The 16,508-nt window shown below is 39.6% G+C and overlaps 1 protein-coding gene across 3 annotated transcripts in view; it reads right to left on the bottom strand.

The window, feature by feature from the left end:
• The window catches only part of ATP9B (ATPase phospholipid transporting 9B (putative)), a 167,810-nt gene that overhangs the window by 46,381 nt on the left and 104,921 nt on the right, over positions 1-16,508 (bottom strand). For all 3 annotated transcript variants that reach the window (XM_055798406.1, XM_055798404.1, XM_055798405.1), the window contains one exon: positions 8,661-8,821. In XM_055798406.1, the coding sequence (XP_055654381.1) occupies positions 8,661-8,821 (161 nt within the window). The remainder of the gene's footprint in view (positions 1-8,660; positions 8,822-16,508) is intronic.

Below are 16,508 nucleotides of genomic sequence, written 5' to 3'. Positions count from 1 at the left end.
AGAGATATTTGGTACATGCTTGAATTGTTAAGTTGGATAAAGAATTAGACATGAATTAAAAAAACAACACACACACCAAAAAAAAAAAAAAAAAGAGGGTTATAGATGCATTTTTAGTATTAATTCTAAAATGTGTACACTGTATGCTGCTCTGACTTCCTTCGCTTGGTGCTTGCTGTCTTAGAGAGAATTTTTACCTTTAAAATCGCTGTAGCTGTGACCTACCACATTACGGACACTTTTGTAACACTACAAATGAGAGACAGCTATTAATACTGAGTTTGCTTTTGAAACTAGAAATCTCTCCAGCACAGCTTCACAGGAATAGATTGAAAAAGTCTATCCTGTCTGAAAAGTCCAGAAATTTTTACACAATAAAACAAGGAGATACTTATCTTAGTCAACACCAAGCTACCTTCAGTTCCTGACGACATTAGCTACCATTTCTCATAAACCCTTTGTGGACTTTAAGAAACCTCATCATATAACCAAAACCATTTTAAATCCACTCGTTTTTAAATCCTTCTCCATTTCATCCAGTTTAGAAGACTCTATACATACTCGTTATTGATGAAAATGCACAGAACAGCATCACATATAGCATTAGCACACTGTTCCATCAGTAACACTCATCTTTTTGTAAACTAATTACCCTGCAATCTTTAGACACAGTATGGTAACACAGGTACTTGAAGGCTACTGCAGAGAATGGGCATATTTAGTGAACATGACAGTGTGAAGTTTCCTGTGTCTCAACCTCAGCACTAGTTACCCCATCGCAGGCAAAACCTAAGGCAACTTATATCCAACTTCTATCCAACTCAGGGATTTATTCCCTCAAGAGCCCGAGTGGCATTTCTCTGCAATTCAGCTGCAGAATACATCAGTCAGACAGCACTTCAGAATACACGCTGCTTTCTACTACAAGTTACTAACAGATAATATTGCTTTTACTCCATTAAAATATCAGTAGTGTTTCAGGCTAAACCAATTCATATTTACAGGACTTCTCTCTTTTCTGAATTTCATCTTTTCCCCAGTGGTAACAGCATCAGGTCCCCTTGTAAAGAGCTCTGATTTTGTTTTAGTCAAAATGGCCAAATTCATCAATACACAAGGGTCTTCACTGAGGGGGTTTCAGACAAATACATTTAGAAACTCCAGAAACATTCTGCCTTTCACAACTCAGTAAACAGCAACCGAGACCTAGTGAAGTTACCAAAGACAATTTTTTTGAGCAAGTTGATACTGTGCCTGATAAAACTCAAGTATGAATGTGAATCAAAACCGTATGATAGTTGTACTTGACCTTGTTGAGCAGTTCTGTATACAAGCTAAAGTTTCGCAGCAAAAGATGAAGCCCTGCCCAAACTCCAGATACAGTACGAGTACCTGTAGCAGTATCCAATTATTAAAATGAAGTAATTGAGATGTAGTCTTTTTTATTTTCAGAACTTCTAAGTGAAGTACTGAAGATCATATCTGGGTCACATTAGTACCCAAAACTGTACCCAAACCTCTATGGCTACACCCCTAACTTTTCCATACCCCTACCTGCTTGAAACAGCCATAAACTATACACAGATAAACACATTATTTACAATCTAGAAGTATAGAATAATTTAAAACTTGGTCAAGAAACAACCAAAATTCTCTTAACTTCATTGCCTGGAAAATTAAATCTTCAAAGAAAGTGATTCTGGAGCCTGACAACTTCTATTAACTGGCACTAAACAAACAAAAAGAGAACAAACCAGAAGTTACTTCTTTTAAATACAATATTCTATCAAGATCTAAATTCAAATCAACCCATAGCTTCTCCCTTCAATTTCCCCTGACTTCCCTCCTCTCATATTTTATTTGGAGAAAAAATGTGAATATTCCTTTTCTGTTTAGCCTACCACATACATTTTTACCTAGTTTTCTCTGTGTGCTAGTTTGGGCTGGGATAAAGGTTAATTTTCTCCACAGAGGCTGCTGTGGGGCTGTGGTTTGATCTGTGCTGGGAGCAGCGCTGATAACACAGGGATGTTCTCGTTATTGCTGGGTGGTGCTTACACTGAGCCAAGGGCTCCTCTGCTCCCCACCCGCCCCACCGCGAGCAGCTGGGGGGCACCGGGCGCTGGGAGGGGGCACGGCCGGGACAGCTGCCCCCCCTGACCGAGGGGTGTCCCAGGCCATGCGCCCTCATGCTCAGCATGTACAGCTGGGGAAGGAGGAGGAAGGGGGGACATACGGAGTGATGGCGTTTGCCTCCCCAGGCCCCCGTCAGGCATGATGGAGCCCGGCTGTCCTGGCATGGCTGAGCCCCTCCTGCCCGCCCGGGGGAGTGGGACTGGGAGTGGGGAATGGGGAATGGGGAGTGGGGAATGGGTGCCTCCTGCTGCTTTGCTTGTGTGTGTGGCTTTTGCTTTACCTATTACACTGTCTTTATCTCAACCCCTGAGTTTTCCTGCTTTTACCCTTCTGATCCACTCCCCCATCCTGCAGGGCAGTGGGTGAGCGGCTGCAGGGGGCTGAACTGCTGCCCGGGGTCACACCCCAATGTCACTATCTGTCTGATACTTCTAGAAGATGCTCAGATGTGTGTTCTTGTTTTCCTTGTATTTGGTCTCACTAGTTCTCTCAGACTAATTTGTCTAAATTTTGTCCATTATGTAAGCATATAAAAGGAAATGAAAGAAGGTGCACACAGCACTCCACATAAAATCCAAGCAATAAACGTAACTTTCAAAGAGCGCTCAATCCCACACATTCATGCTTAAGTATGTGTGGCAAAAAAAAACGTGTACCAGTCCTGCATTGCTATAGCGACTGCAGCACACCTAGTTTTTCAAGGGCTACATGCAACCTAGGTACTGTTAATTAGATGTTGTAACATAGGTAGAACTTAGAGCCTCAGGAGGAAACCAGGGGAATAATTGATGAGAAAATTAATCTATGAATTTCTTCCAGGCTGAAAACACAGTAGAGTGCAAAATACAAATAGAACGCATGTCAAACAAGTGCCTTGGCACAAGAGATGTAGCATATGCAGGTCTGAGTAACAATAATTACTTCCTATTAAAAATGTTTCTTTGTTATTTTCACATTTGTCAGGTCAAATGCCTTTTTTCATTAAGCCTCTTCCACAACGGCAAAATATTGACATTAGAAGTCCAATACAAATAATTTTTGAAATATGAGTATTTTTAGTGTATTCCAGGCAAATCTGGCATTACTTACTGTAATACTATCATATTAAAAACAGAAAAACAACTAGGAGCAAATAGGCAGTGTTGCAATACTAGAAAGGAAAAAGATTTCCTGCAATAGATCAGCTGAATGACTTATTGTAAACTGATTGTGCGTTCTCTATGACACATGAATACCCAATATTGTAAGGAAAGCACAAAGCTAGCTTAGGCAGTAGTACAGCACCATACTGGGCTGAGTAAGACTTATTCTAAGCATGGGACACATGCCATAGCTCCTGTTGCATGAAGAAGTCAGAATTAGTTTGTAAAATATCAGGAAGCTTCTTTTTTCATATAATATTCTCCAGTCTCTATATAGATTGCATTATATACCACGGTGTGGTACAGAAGCATAGTACAATTTTTACAAGGATTGCTAAAACTACTTTGAGCAGCTGTTTAGCTCTTCCACGCTGAAAGCTTTGCATCATATACCTGATATATATTGTCTGTATATGTGAGACTACATATACTGATACCCTCACATCTATGCATTAACAGAGATCAGAGCTCCCACCGTGGGCAGCACAACTACAATATGAAAGCAGCAGAGCTGCTTGCTGCTCTCGGACAGACACCATGGTCCTGCACAGCAGCGAGCTCCCTGGATCTCAGGAATACACAGAAATTGGTGTTTGTATGATCCAGGATTTGATGGGATGTTAATGGATTTCAGATACAAGACTTCCCAGCAGCATCATCTTCACTGCACACTGAAAACAGACTAACATAACCTTAAAGGATTTTCTTTAAATACTTCTCAAAGACCCAGAAAAAAGCAGCTGGGAGCCAGGTACTGCCCCAGAACTTTACTACTTAAGTGTAGGGCAGCTCTGTCCAGAGCAGTGGGACACCTTATGTGGCAGAGCAGCTCCGCGCCCGGTAGCCCTGGGGTGTCTGAAGGGACGGACAAAAGACATTTCAGCTTCTGTATACACCTGAACTGAAGGAGCCTCCTAAAAAGGTGGCTGATTAGGCCCCTGCCATCCCAGCTTTAAATCGCTGCTAAATCCGGAGCTTGGATGATACGCGGGCATACCAGATCCCAGTCAATACCTTAGCGCTTTATGGAAAATCCTCCGTTTCCTACCCGCTCAGCGGAAGCACGTACAGCTACAGAACTCGCACACCTGTGCACACAAGGCAGCATTTCACCAAACACCCTTTGGATAAGCCTAAATTGTCTTGAAAAGCTTTCCTGGCTACATTTTTGGGGGGAAAACAGGAAAAAAAAAAAAAAAAAAACAACAAAGAGGAGGTGGCAAGTCAGAGCACAGCTCACTTTCTCGCAGTGCTGAAGAGGGCTGGGCAATGAGTGACCTAAGTCCCATGACCCGGTGGTGGCGGGGGTCCCAGCCGGGGGGGCAGCACCGCCGCTGAGGCCAGCCTCTTCTGCAGCCTTGGCTGTAATTTCTGAACAGATTCCCAGGGCAGCCGAGCGGGCTGATGAGCAGATGCTACAACTAACTGTCAGGGGAAGGCCAGAAGCGCTGTGCGGCGAGGCTCTGACAGCCCCAGCACCCCGCCGGCACCCACACACCCGGACTTCCAGCCCTGCAGCTGGGAGCGGGGGTCTTGCATGCCACATCGATCCAAGAACATTCTGTTCTCTTGTACTTAAAAATACAAACATTAGAAACCGTCTCTGCGATAGCTTGTTCAAAAAAATCAAAATGGCTGATCAAATTAGCAGCTGCAAAAATTGAAGCAAAACCTCAAGACATACATGATTTATACCTGGAATTTTACACCAGTATGATAAATGTCTTCCATTCCACACAGAAGCAAAATTAACTCTCCTGAAAAAAATGTAAGCCTGATTTTAAAAAGATGTAAAATTAAAAATAATTTATCTTTAATCTGTGTAACCAGGTAAAAGATAACATAACGATGACAAAGCTTTACCTCACCTTCCCACCTGAGGTGGTGACTTTTCATTAGTGTGACTGGTTTTGGCCCCTGCCCTTTGTCATTCAGAAAACAGACAATCCAAAAAAAAAAATGTTCAACAAGGAGACCTTACTGTTAAACAAAATAACCTAAACAAAATAAAAAAAAAAAAAGGGAACATCACAGGCTTATGAACTTCCATGCTGGTATCACAAAGCAGAGCATGGACAGACCTGAGGACACACACTCCCCCCAGCCCGCTATGTGTAATGGCAAGAGGTGACACTGCCAGGCAAGATCTTGTAAAGTAATGGAGAATGCATTTCAATCAATGATTTTATTTAAAATAAGTAATGAAATTGTCTCAGTGACACCAGAGGAACCTATGGATAGGCATTATCGCATCTCAAACTGCTAAAGCCAACTAGAAAAAAGCCTAAGAACACCAAGGAACACAGAGAAACTCAGAGAACGGGTGAGCATAATCCTGGAGAAATTCATTTAGTTTTGGACAGTCTGTCAAGAATTTGCTTTCTACCCTTCTTTCCCAATAAATTTTAAGAAATTCAGACAGACTAACCTTGTAGGGAGGCAGAGTGCCGACAGAGGCTCCCCGGGCTACGCTTCCTCCATGGGTTAGAAGAAACATCAATTACAGAGGGGTCATTTCTAAAGGCCAAACTTAGGCCCCCCCATTTCTGGGGCTGTTCAAAACATTTTGTGCATCATGGCTCTAACTTACAAGCAGTTCAGAGCTGAGCTAAGCTTGCAGTGTTTGTTCACTGCTACTTTTTCTCCATTCTGCTTGCTTCCTTGTACACTACAGAATGTGTGAGATGTCGTGGGCTGGTGTTTCTGGGGGTGGCTGTTGGTTGATGGGATGTTTTTTGTTTGGTTGCATTGTTTGTTTTTTTACAGTTGCTTTATGCTTATACTTCTGAGGTCTTACAGGCCCCACAGCTATACACTTCATGGGGAAGCAACACTGATCTAGAGGAGTATTTAGGATGCAGCTGAATCACGAGGAATTAGCTGCTCCCTGGAGTGAAAGAAAAACCCCAAACCCAAAAAGTCCCTCTTCCTACTAATTACAGGAGAGGCTGCACAGAGATCACTTAAACTGCTAACAGTTACCTGCTCCTGATCATCTTCACCAAACATGACCTGGCCATGGAAAATTATTTTCATTGCATACCTGGAATTTCCCTTGCCCTACAAATGGAAAGCCAAGCACAACTGCAAAAAACCTCTGTATTTAGGAACTTCCCAAATTCTGTAAAACCATCAATCAACACATTTCATGCGTGCCTGAATTCAGATATGCTTTGCCTCCACCAGTCAATCCTAATCTCCCATGTTCATTTCCTTACCCGTGAAAAGTTCATTATCTCCCCCATAGAGCTATTTCAAAACTAATGAGAGGACACAACACTTGGTGTTTCAGTGTAATTAGACTTACAATTTTCATCTCCAAGAGTTTATACTCCAAATACAGGTTAAGGAGTAAGTAATTTCTATGCTTAACATCCAGAAGAAAGAAGTGCAGTTATATTTGACCGGTGACATAACTGCAGTTGTATATTTTGTTGATAGTGTGGGAAGCGACCTTGTACGTGAATTATCTGAGTTGAAGAAAAGTTGGTATAGAAACAGATAAACCTCCAGAGAGAAAGGCATTCTCCAGCAGATCCCTGTCTGATCTTCCACAGAGTAACTATATGCTCCATCTCAGAACTAGTCCAATCACTTTCTCTGTTACTTCTGCTTTGCATATTACCTCCCACAAGCAACTGAAAAATGGGATTAGGTCTATCCTAGAAATTATATTTGGAAAAGAACTGCCCCACAAGTGCACTAAACAACCCTTCAGTTGAAAACAAGCTGCTCAATCTACATGTTTTTCAGTGGCATATATTGAACCGTCAATATGGAGTCAAATTTACTTACCTATATGCTCTTAATCCTCTTGCATCTAGTAACAAAGATATATCTGTCTTGTAACCATTTTAATAAGTTTTGGCTTAGTATGTTTATTATGGAAGAAAACAGTGACTGACAAGTGATCCTTTATATTCGTAGCTCATTTTCCCCTTCCCCTACATGTCTTTGATGATTAAGTGCATCTTTCAGCAATACGAAGACTTTGCTTATCCCTCGAGGAGCACTTTTTGCCTCTTCACATGGCTAAGTTGCTTAATGCTCAATAACTCTGTGTGTGTGTGTATGGGGGAACGATGCCAGGACCTAAACAGCAGCATCACATGGGAGGTAAGGGAGTTACAGCAACACCAGTGTTTAGAAAGACACCACAAAACTGAAACACGAATGTGTAAATAAACCCCAGCCAGTTAAAGGAAACGGGAACTTTTCTAAGGTGACCATTTCTACAATGAGATTGCCTCCACTCCCTAGCAGAATGGTGGAGCCTTCTCCTTCAGCTCCCTAACAGAATCAACTGCTCTTGCAAAACAAAAGTAGTATAAAAATACAAGTGCTTTAAGTTATGAAATCTTCAGACAGATACTTCCCCAAGTATGAAATCAGTCAAAAATGAAATAGTTTCCTTCACACAGACATGTACTTAAAAAACATGAACACAGTAACACCTAAGTCACATAAGCTTAGATTAAAATACTAATGAGAAATTCTCCCAGTTTTATGTTTTTCCTTACACTACATGGATTTAAATGTTGTGTGCAAACCTGAAGGGAGAGGTCTCAAACCTATCTACAGTTCAGCTGCTGCTGACTCTGTGGCTAGCCACTGGGCTTAGTCAATGACGTATCTCAAGATACGTCCCTGAGGAAAGAGGATCTAAAATTAACAAGCCCCTTAAACTAAACACTGGTTATTTTAACAGGAGAGAGTATTTCCATTTTGCAAAGGCAATACCCATTCAAGGAAAAAAATTCATTTCGGAGTCAATGTTTCACTTCTGTGTCCACAGAAGACTTGATAACAGACATGGATATTATTTCCTGTTCCAGTTTATCTGCAATTTGAATATACCGTACTCATGCTTAATGAATTAATTAATTCAGGGCAAGTCTCTACTTGGTTACATGTTAAAAGTCCTCTCACTGTAGAAGTGCACCTACATTATTCAGCCATTCAATTTAAATTAGTCATTGTTGTAGTAAAAAAAATCATATTTTAACCAGAGAAATGGAGCATGTTCGGTATTTAAGGCATCAAAAACAAAATTCCAAAATACACCTAACCACTCATTCAAACATAGGTTTCCTGAAACTGCTTTCTCAAATATACCAAGATTGTATCCTTATTAATACATTTATGCTAGTAGAGGATTAGATATCCTGATTACTCCAGCAAGATGAACATTATACAGAAAAAATACAACAGTATTGTTTTCTGTACACTGATCCTTCCAGAATCAGCAGATTTGTTGACACCTTCCCTTTGGCTTCCTGATAAGATCCATTTCCTTCGCAACGAGAAGCAAGTATAAATTTCAGGAAAGCCACATTCAGTGAAATTAGACATCAGTGTTTTTCCTTTCATCCATGCACACACCTGATGGGGATGATGTAGGAAAAGAGGAGGAGGAACCGGAAAAGGTTCCGGTACCATGGGCCCACGAACCCTTGCAAGGTCACCATAACCACTGACAGCGCCACCAGTGCCAGGAACAGGGCTTTGGTCAGCTGGTTCAGCTCCAGGTCCAACAAGCCAACCTGGGGGAAGAAGCGTAAATAAGTCAGTCGCAAGTTTTTCTTAGATTGACACTTCTGTGGTGCAAACAATTTGCTACTGTCGGCTTTTTTTATTCCTACCTATGAAAAATCCATGCACTTGCAGCAATTAACTGCATTTTGATAACCAGATTGATTACCCATTCTTACGCCTGCATGGAATGGATGCTCGGGGGTTACAGGACAACAATGATTCCCAAACCAGTGTGACCAGTGCCAGCCAGGGCTTCTCAATGCCCCCACACCGGCACAGCCCCCCAGCCCCTCGACCCAGGCAGGGGCATGGCAGGGCAAGGAGAAGAGGCAATTCCAGAGGAACAACTTTCTTCCGTCCCGCGTGCAGCAAACCCACCAGCACCATACGGTATATTTGGAGGGTTCCTACTGCTCATTTATCGCTAGAAGATCAAAAACCTGTCAGATCCTAGAATCGATGGGCAAACACGATCTATCTACCCTCTGGCTCATGCAACAGGGGTGCCGCCACCTGCAACTATGCTCCCACACAGCGCTGAATCTGAATTGATTTCACAGAAATCATTTTTAATTTTATGAAGCTTTCAGTTAATATAATAATTAAAAAAAAAAAAAAACAATGCAGTGGAATATCCATTTTCAAACCAGAGCTTCCGCTTTTCATGAGTGAAAAGGTATTTGGTTTAGAAGTGTTTCAGCCCAAACATTACGAGAGGCTATCTCCCATCCGCTGTTTCTCATGAAAAAATATTTTTAAGCTATGTAACTAAGACTCACACCATTTCAATAATGTATACCGTAAGCTAAGTATTTACACTCTGCCTTTTGGGATGCTCTTGTAGGCGGTAAAATATGTGGGAAAGCGACGCAGGGCAGAGTGTCCTAGGCCCTGCCACTGATGCCCTGTTTATCTCCCAGCCCGGCCAGTAAGACCAGTAAAACAGAACACTTCCTTAGATAACAGTCTGCAAAAGAGCCACTTTAAATATAGTTCTTAAAAAATTCCAGCAATCTTGCTTACATGCGGGCCGTCCCTTCCCTAGAGAACCGGCAGCTGAAGACCACAGCGGCTGATTTATCAGCTGCATTTAAAAAGCAGCACAACGAGGACAAATATCTTGCAATTTCCGCTGCTTCAACTACTACATAGTTTATGCTTGAATTATTGAGAAAAATAGGTTTTTGGATTAAAATGAAGAAAAATGAAGCCAGGGAAGTAGAGCATGTTTCAAAGCCCAGATCTCTTTGCGTTGACAAAGGCAGCCTAAGTTTCAGGCCTCGCTGAGGATCAGATGAAGTCATTATTCATTCAGTCAGGGAAAAAAGACTCAATTACCTCAACCTAAAGATGCTATCAATGAATGCAAAGTGCATATTTTACTCTATTCATCCAAATCCCATTAAAAAGTGAAAGGAATGATTTAATCTGGCCTTCTAGAGTTGGTCTTTTTTTGTAATAAAATAAAGAATCACTGTCTTGCAATATGCATAACCACTACCTCACACTTTTTTTCCCCTGCATCATGGTAGTGAAAGCCTATCTCTCCCCTCAGCTCCCCCTCTGCCCCCACCCTGTCAAAACCCCACCCCAGAACAGAAATGAATAAAGAGCTTCTTTGGAAAGAATGCCACTTTTTGGACAGAAACATTAAATTTAGTCCACTGCACACTGATACGTAGCTAATTCAAAGCATTAATACCTTTCTAATTGATGAAGACAGATGTGAATTTAAGCGTGGAACGCAACAAAAATGTGTTTGGAGAAATATTAAAGAGGATAAAAAAAATTGATGATGAAAAATTTCCACACAATAAATCTCTTGCTCAAGAACATTCAGTTTGTTATAAATAATGCCATCCTTTTTAATACCGAACATATGACTGACCATAAGCGGCTCTAATATCTGCATTTACTACAGCAAGTGAAGGCAACTGCAAAACTCTCCTTAAGAAGGCACCGAAAGAAAGTGAGTTTTAATAGAAATGCATTCTTCATTCCTCAAAAATTAGTTACCATAATCTATGGAAATATACTTAATTAGTTTAATTCTGCGCCTTTCCACTTAAACAATTTCAGCATCCAAACTAATGAAACAGTGCTGAATTATCCAGATACATTCCATGTAGAAATGCACTAACATTCTCCAACACTCATCTGAATATTGGAAAAGCAGGTAAACTTCATTTTAACTACACTGCAATTTTATCAAAGTATTTGTAAAATATGCCATCTTAAGAAAGAAATTTCTCTCCTTTTAAAAATAATCATAACCAGAATAATTATGACAAGATGAGAAATAGATGAATTAAGAATTCAAATAATTTTCCACATTTATTGCTATTTCCCATATTAGAAAAGCAAGTTTTCTTCTACTTGTCACAATATTTGTTCTATTTGAAACAATTGTGTTAGCAAAACTAAACATACCACTGGAAATTTTAATCTCCACGGGAAAATTTGTACGTAATGTCTGAGACAACCACAACAGTTTTGCAAAGGGGTTGCTCTACGATAATGAACACAATAATTGCCTGTATAATCTAAAATGCTACTAATGGCAACAACTGCAAATCCATTTAGCTCCTCTTTAATTTATGCACGAAGTTTTAAATAGATAATGGTTCTCAGTAAAATAATGGCTTAGACCATCAACTGCACCAAAAAAAAGCCTACAAGTTTTTAAAATACTTTGGTTTTGAATGAGGGAATGATTAAAGGTTTAAACTTCACATTTTGGACCACAAGGTATAAGTCATTATCTTATGAGAAAAATCTCAATTTAATTAGCATAAGTTGAAAGCAACAAAAAAACCTTTCTGACTACTGATGGGCAACATGAACAGCAATATGCTGTTGCTGCCCCAGATGCTTAACTTTTGGGAAAGGTTATCCTCTGAAGCTATTATTGTAGCAATAGAACAATTCTTCTAATGTTATTACATATATATATTACATGTATTTAACAGTAGATTACTTAGAAAACAAGAAAAAAATTATGCTAGAGTGTTGAAATGCAGTATTTGATAACTAAATGTTGCACAATGGTAAAGATTTCTAGTGCAGTCATTTTTTATTCAATTACAGTTTAAAGTGCATTAGAAATAATTGCTCATAAATAGCCTTTTTAAAGTGCCATACATTAATACTACTGAAGTATTAAGGCACTATCTTAGAAGAGACTTCTGCTCGCAAGCCAGTTCCTCCACAAAGGTAATTATATTTCAGTAATCAGCCTGGTTCTGCACTGACAAACACCCCATCGACTACAATGAAATGTCATGGTATGTATGTCTGAGATAGTCTGTAGCTTTAATTTGCACCATAAACACAAAAATTTTCTTTCCTAATCTTAATACATACTCTGAACTTAACTTTATTAAACCTTGAATAGTAGTGAATTATTCATGTTTTTGTAACTGTAGTCTAAATTTAGCTGTAACAGCTATGCAAAGAGTAAGGTAAGTATTTAAAATTAAAATTCAAATAATGTATCTTCTTTGGGCTGACAAAACCCATGTTTTGCCTAAGAAAAATGATTCATAGCATTTCACAGTTTATAAAAAATAAATAATTTTTATATAGGCTACTATATACAGGTAGCTGCATACATCTGAACCCCTATGGCTTTCTTCAATAATTTGTTAAACCTTTCCTATAGTCCCTAGGAATAACAGATTATTATTCTGTGTTTAAAGGGTAAATAGACATATTATTATCTGTTTACCTTAATCTCTAACATTAAAAACATGTACAGCAACTTTGGAATCTGTAAATGTTTCTTCTTTATTAAGCCTCCTAACTCTAAGCTTATTCCTATGATTCAAATTCCTGACTGCTCAGCAAGCCAGACAACCACATTAAACTAATAAACCTATGAATCTATGAATCAAAACAAGCAAAGCAAGTGAATTCAAGTTTAGAAGCATCCTTCCTTAATTCACTGTACTCAAGCAATGGTCTGACAAATGTGTTTCTCTACAAGGCTGTCTTGATTAACATAAATCCCACCAAATCTTGCATACTGATTAAATAGTGCAGCACACTGTATCTCACTCATTCCTTTACGCAGTACATTGAAAGGCAGGAAAAGTGAACAGTGAAATATATAAAATGACCATTGAGTGAAAAGTTACCTATCCCTGCTTTTTCTCAGATCCATTTTCAAACATCCCAATCATTTGTTTAGTTGCAAGAACACAACGAGAAACCCTGAAAACATTCTCTGAAGCACTAAAAAGCTTTTCAAAGTTTTAACTCATTTTAGAATTAGAGCAGTAATTATGGAGTTTCTACTTGACTTAGTAAAACTGAAATAAACTTCAGTTAGTCCACTCTGGTGGAGTGATACTAAAGTAATAACCAGAAAATAAGTCCATTTGATTCCAGTGACATTTTCTGTATTTCCTTTTGTGAAAAAGTATTCATCCTTCATGCTGGCTTCAATGCAGCCCAACATCGCTTTGCCAAAGCTGAAGTATCTGGTGTTATGTTAACATTGCAGGTTTATGGAACTGAATTATGCCTACTGATTTCAAGAAACATTTTTAATTACTTATGATCAATTCTACCCCCCAAGGAAACAAATTACCATTATATACATAAACCAGCCCATATCCAAATAGGCATTTATAACAGCTGAAGTATTTTAAAACTCAGGAAGAAATGCATGGTTATCATCCAAAGGAAGAAGAGTAAGCTGCAAGTAGGTAATGGGCTTTTTAAATGTTTTGATGTGTATTCAAAGACAGGTATAAATGCTCTTAGAAGCAAGTAAGTTTATAACATTTTGAACTTTTCTGACTTGCCCGTTTTAACTTTAACAAGCTACTAATAACTGCATAATATATGTTTGAAATTAATAAATTTAGAAACAAAATTCCCTTTTGTAGATAGTAATACCTACAATACTATAAGGAAAAGGAGGGCTCAGACACTTCAGCATGCTTCAGAAGCTCAAACCGAGAGAAGGTGGAGTTGGCCCAGACCTTAATATCCAGTTGACCCTAAACCTGGCTTTCATTAATACTTGCGCAGATTGCTCAGCTACCCCGGTGTCTCTAAATACCCTTCGGTCCCACGTCTCTTTTTAGAGTCAGTCTTGAGACACCACTACGAAGGCAGATCATTTCCCTCTACCCTGTTTCCGTATTTTGCTCTAATTTGAGAAGCAGGGACGGGCGGCAGCCGCCGCGCCATGTGCGGTGCGGGCAGCAGGGGGCGCCCGCGGCCGGCGCTCCTGCCGCGGCCGGCGCTCCTGCCGCTGCCGGCGCCCAGCGCAGCCCCGCACCCCGCCGGGGCCGCCCCTCTCCACACGATCCTCCGGGACCGGCGGACTTTCCCTCGTTCAGTTTGAAATGTTCAGAGTCAGTTACTCGAAGGGCTCTAACAATTCGGACCGTGCACCGAAACTATTGCATCTCCTTCTTTGCAAGAAGTTATACTTCATGTATATATATACACACACCATCTCCCACCACAGACTGGCACCTGAAGGCTCTGTGCGACCACACGCTCCCCGACTTCGCTGCGCATTCGTCACGCACAAGAATGATAAAACATGTACTGAGCATATTAAGAAACTGAAAAGGTTACTGGCTTCTTAAACTCCAGCATCCATACAGGGATCGTGCTGTATTGGTAACATACCCTCCTCCTACTGAAGCTATCAACTGAAAACATTTTCTCAAGACCACCCGTCAATTTTGAATTTTTACCTTAATATTCTAAGGTCACTAGTCATATTGGAGACTTCAACCACCAAAAGCATTCACACAGTGAAACTCTTCAGACATCCATTTTTTCAATTTAAAACCACCCAGGTACACAAGATTTCATACAGAGGACACAGAGCTCCCAAGTGCTCCCAATTCTCCTCACATCTGATCTAAACCTGGAAGACACAGAATTCTGGGAGGAAAAAAGATTAGGCGTAAAGATGTTTGAATTCATGCTGGAACACTACCTTCAGATTTATATTTCGTCTGTAACTTTTACAAAGCCTTCTTATATTACATGTTCTTTCAGCTTAACCTCACCAGCTTCTTCTCAAGGTGTTTCTAGCACGCTGCCATGTAAGCAGCATGTCATGTAAGCAATGGTCAGAACACAGAATAAGCAGCTTTACACGCTACACACTACCATGAAAACACACTCAATAGAGATGGGATTTTTTCAGATCTAAGGAGATTTAAAAAACATGGCTTACGCTCTCCAGATGAAAGTAATTAGCTTTGCTAACATAACTGCAAAACTAGCATGGGGAGAACCGGTCCCAAAGTTTTTATTGTGTAGAATTCGCGATTAAGTAAATAAATAAATACAAAAAAATGTGATATATGTAATAAAAGTAAATTAAATAGCTCAGAAAGAAGTACTATTTCCTTTAAGCAAAAGAATTATAAAAGGGACCTAACAAATTGATAGCAACATCTAGCTCTTTCATTTGTGTAAATTTGGGGAATTCTAACATATCTACACTTCAGACCATGCAGCTGGCTGGTCTGAATAACTTTTTCATACAGAAAACTGCACATATTTATTTTTGTCACTGTAGGAACTGAATTTGTGTGGTTTTTATATATATATGTCACACTGTTTAGCAAGATTTCATAAATGGTATGAGAACCTTGTATCTTTTTTAAAGACATCTTTGCACTTAAAGCAAACACTTGAAAACATGTATCTACAGAAATTCAACACCTGCTTACTCCACATTAAAAATAAGGTGTTAGTAACTCAGCTCCTCAAAGGCTATCTAGGTTAAGCTCTTAGCAGAGATTATTATATATTTTTTTAGAGTTCATCTCACAACAGGAATAGGGGAAGAGGAGTCAGGGCTAAGGTTATCAAAACATATATGGCAATTTTTCCATTAAGAATTCAATGCAATAAATGAAGCCAGGAACCCATGGAGTTTAAGCTTCTAGGTTTTACCATCTCATTTTATCCCAAATCAACAGTAAGCTTAAAGACAGTCAAAAGGGGTTTTTTTCTTCCATCATACTCAAGATTAAAATCAGAAGCACATTTGAAAATTGCTTTCCATGTAAGTTACAGACATTTTATTTCATTAAACCTTGTTATTTCAAAAGTTACAAGAAAGTTGGGAAAAAAACTTCATTGGGAAACAGTGGCATACATTAAGTTGGTACTTATGCCATAAAAATACATGGAAAACAGAGCTGCAACCTGTCTTCATGGAAGTGTAATTGAAGTGAGATGGTACACACAACACACAGATGATTAAAGTGACTGAGGCAACTTTCCAAAGATGGATTCACCAATAAATGCAAGTGAATAAATAAAAACTGAAGGAGGAATTTAAACTATCCCCATCAGCAGCATACAGTGATTCTTCCATTGTGGAGTGCTTCTGGCATCTTCCTCCTCCACTGCTGTGTACACCTCACTCCATCACGCAGCCTGTCCCAGCACAGGTCCGCACAGCCATGGCCACTGGGGCTCTCCTCCACGGGGAATCAGGTTAAAAAACTAAACCACACATCACAAAGCATCTCAGAGTTTGTCTCAAAACATTTATCTCTGAATGCTACAGGAATATATGAAATCATCTATACTAATATTCAAGAATACAGGAAAAAAAATATGAGGAGGGAATTTGTAAGTTACTTTATTCCTGGCCAACAGAATCTCAGCCAAGAAAAAGAGCATTTTGACTGCATCAAACTTTCG

This window comes from Falco peregrinus, chromosome 3 (genome assembly GCF_023634155.1).
Source record: "Falco peregrinus isolate bFalPer1 chromosome 3, bFalPer1.pri, whole genome shotgun sequence".
In the NCBI taxonomy this organism is placed as follows: domain Eukaryota; kingdom Metazoa; phylum Chordata; class Aves; order Falconiformes; family Falconidae; genus Falco; species Falco peregrinus.
This window is presented reverse-complemented; position numbering and strand designations above follow the sequence as displayed.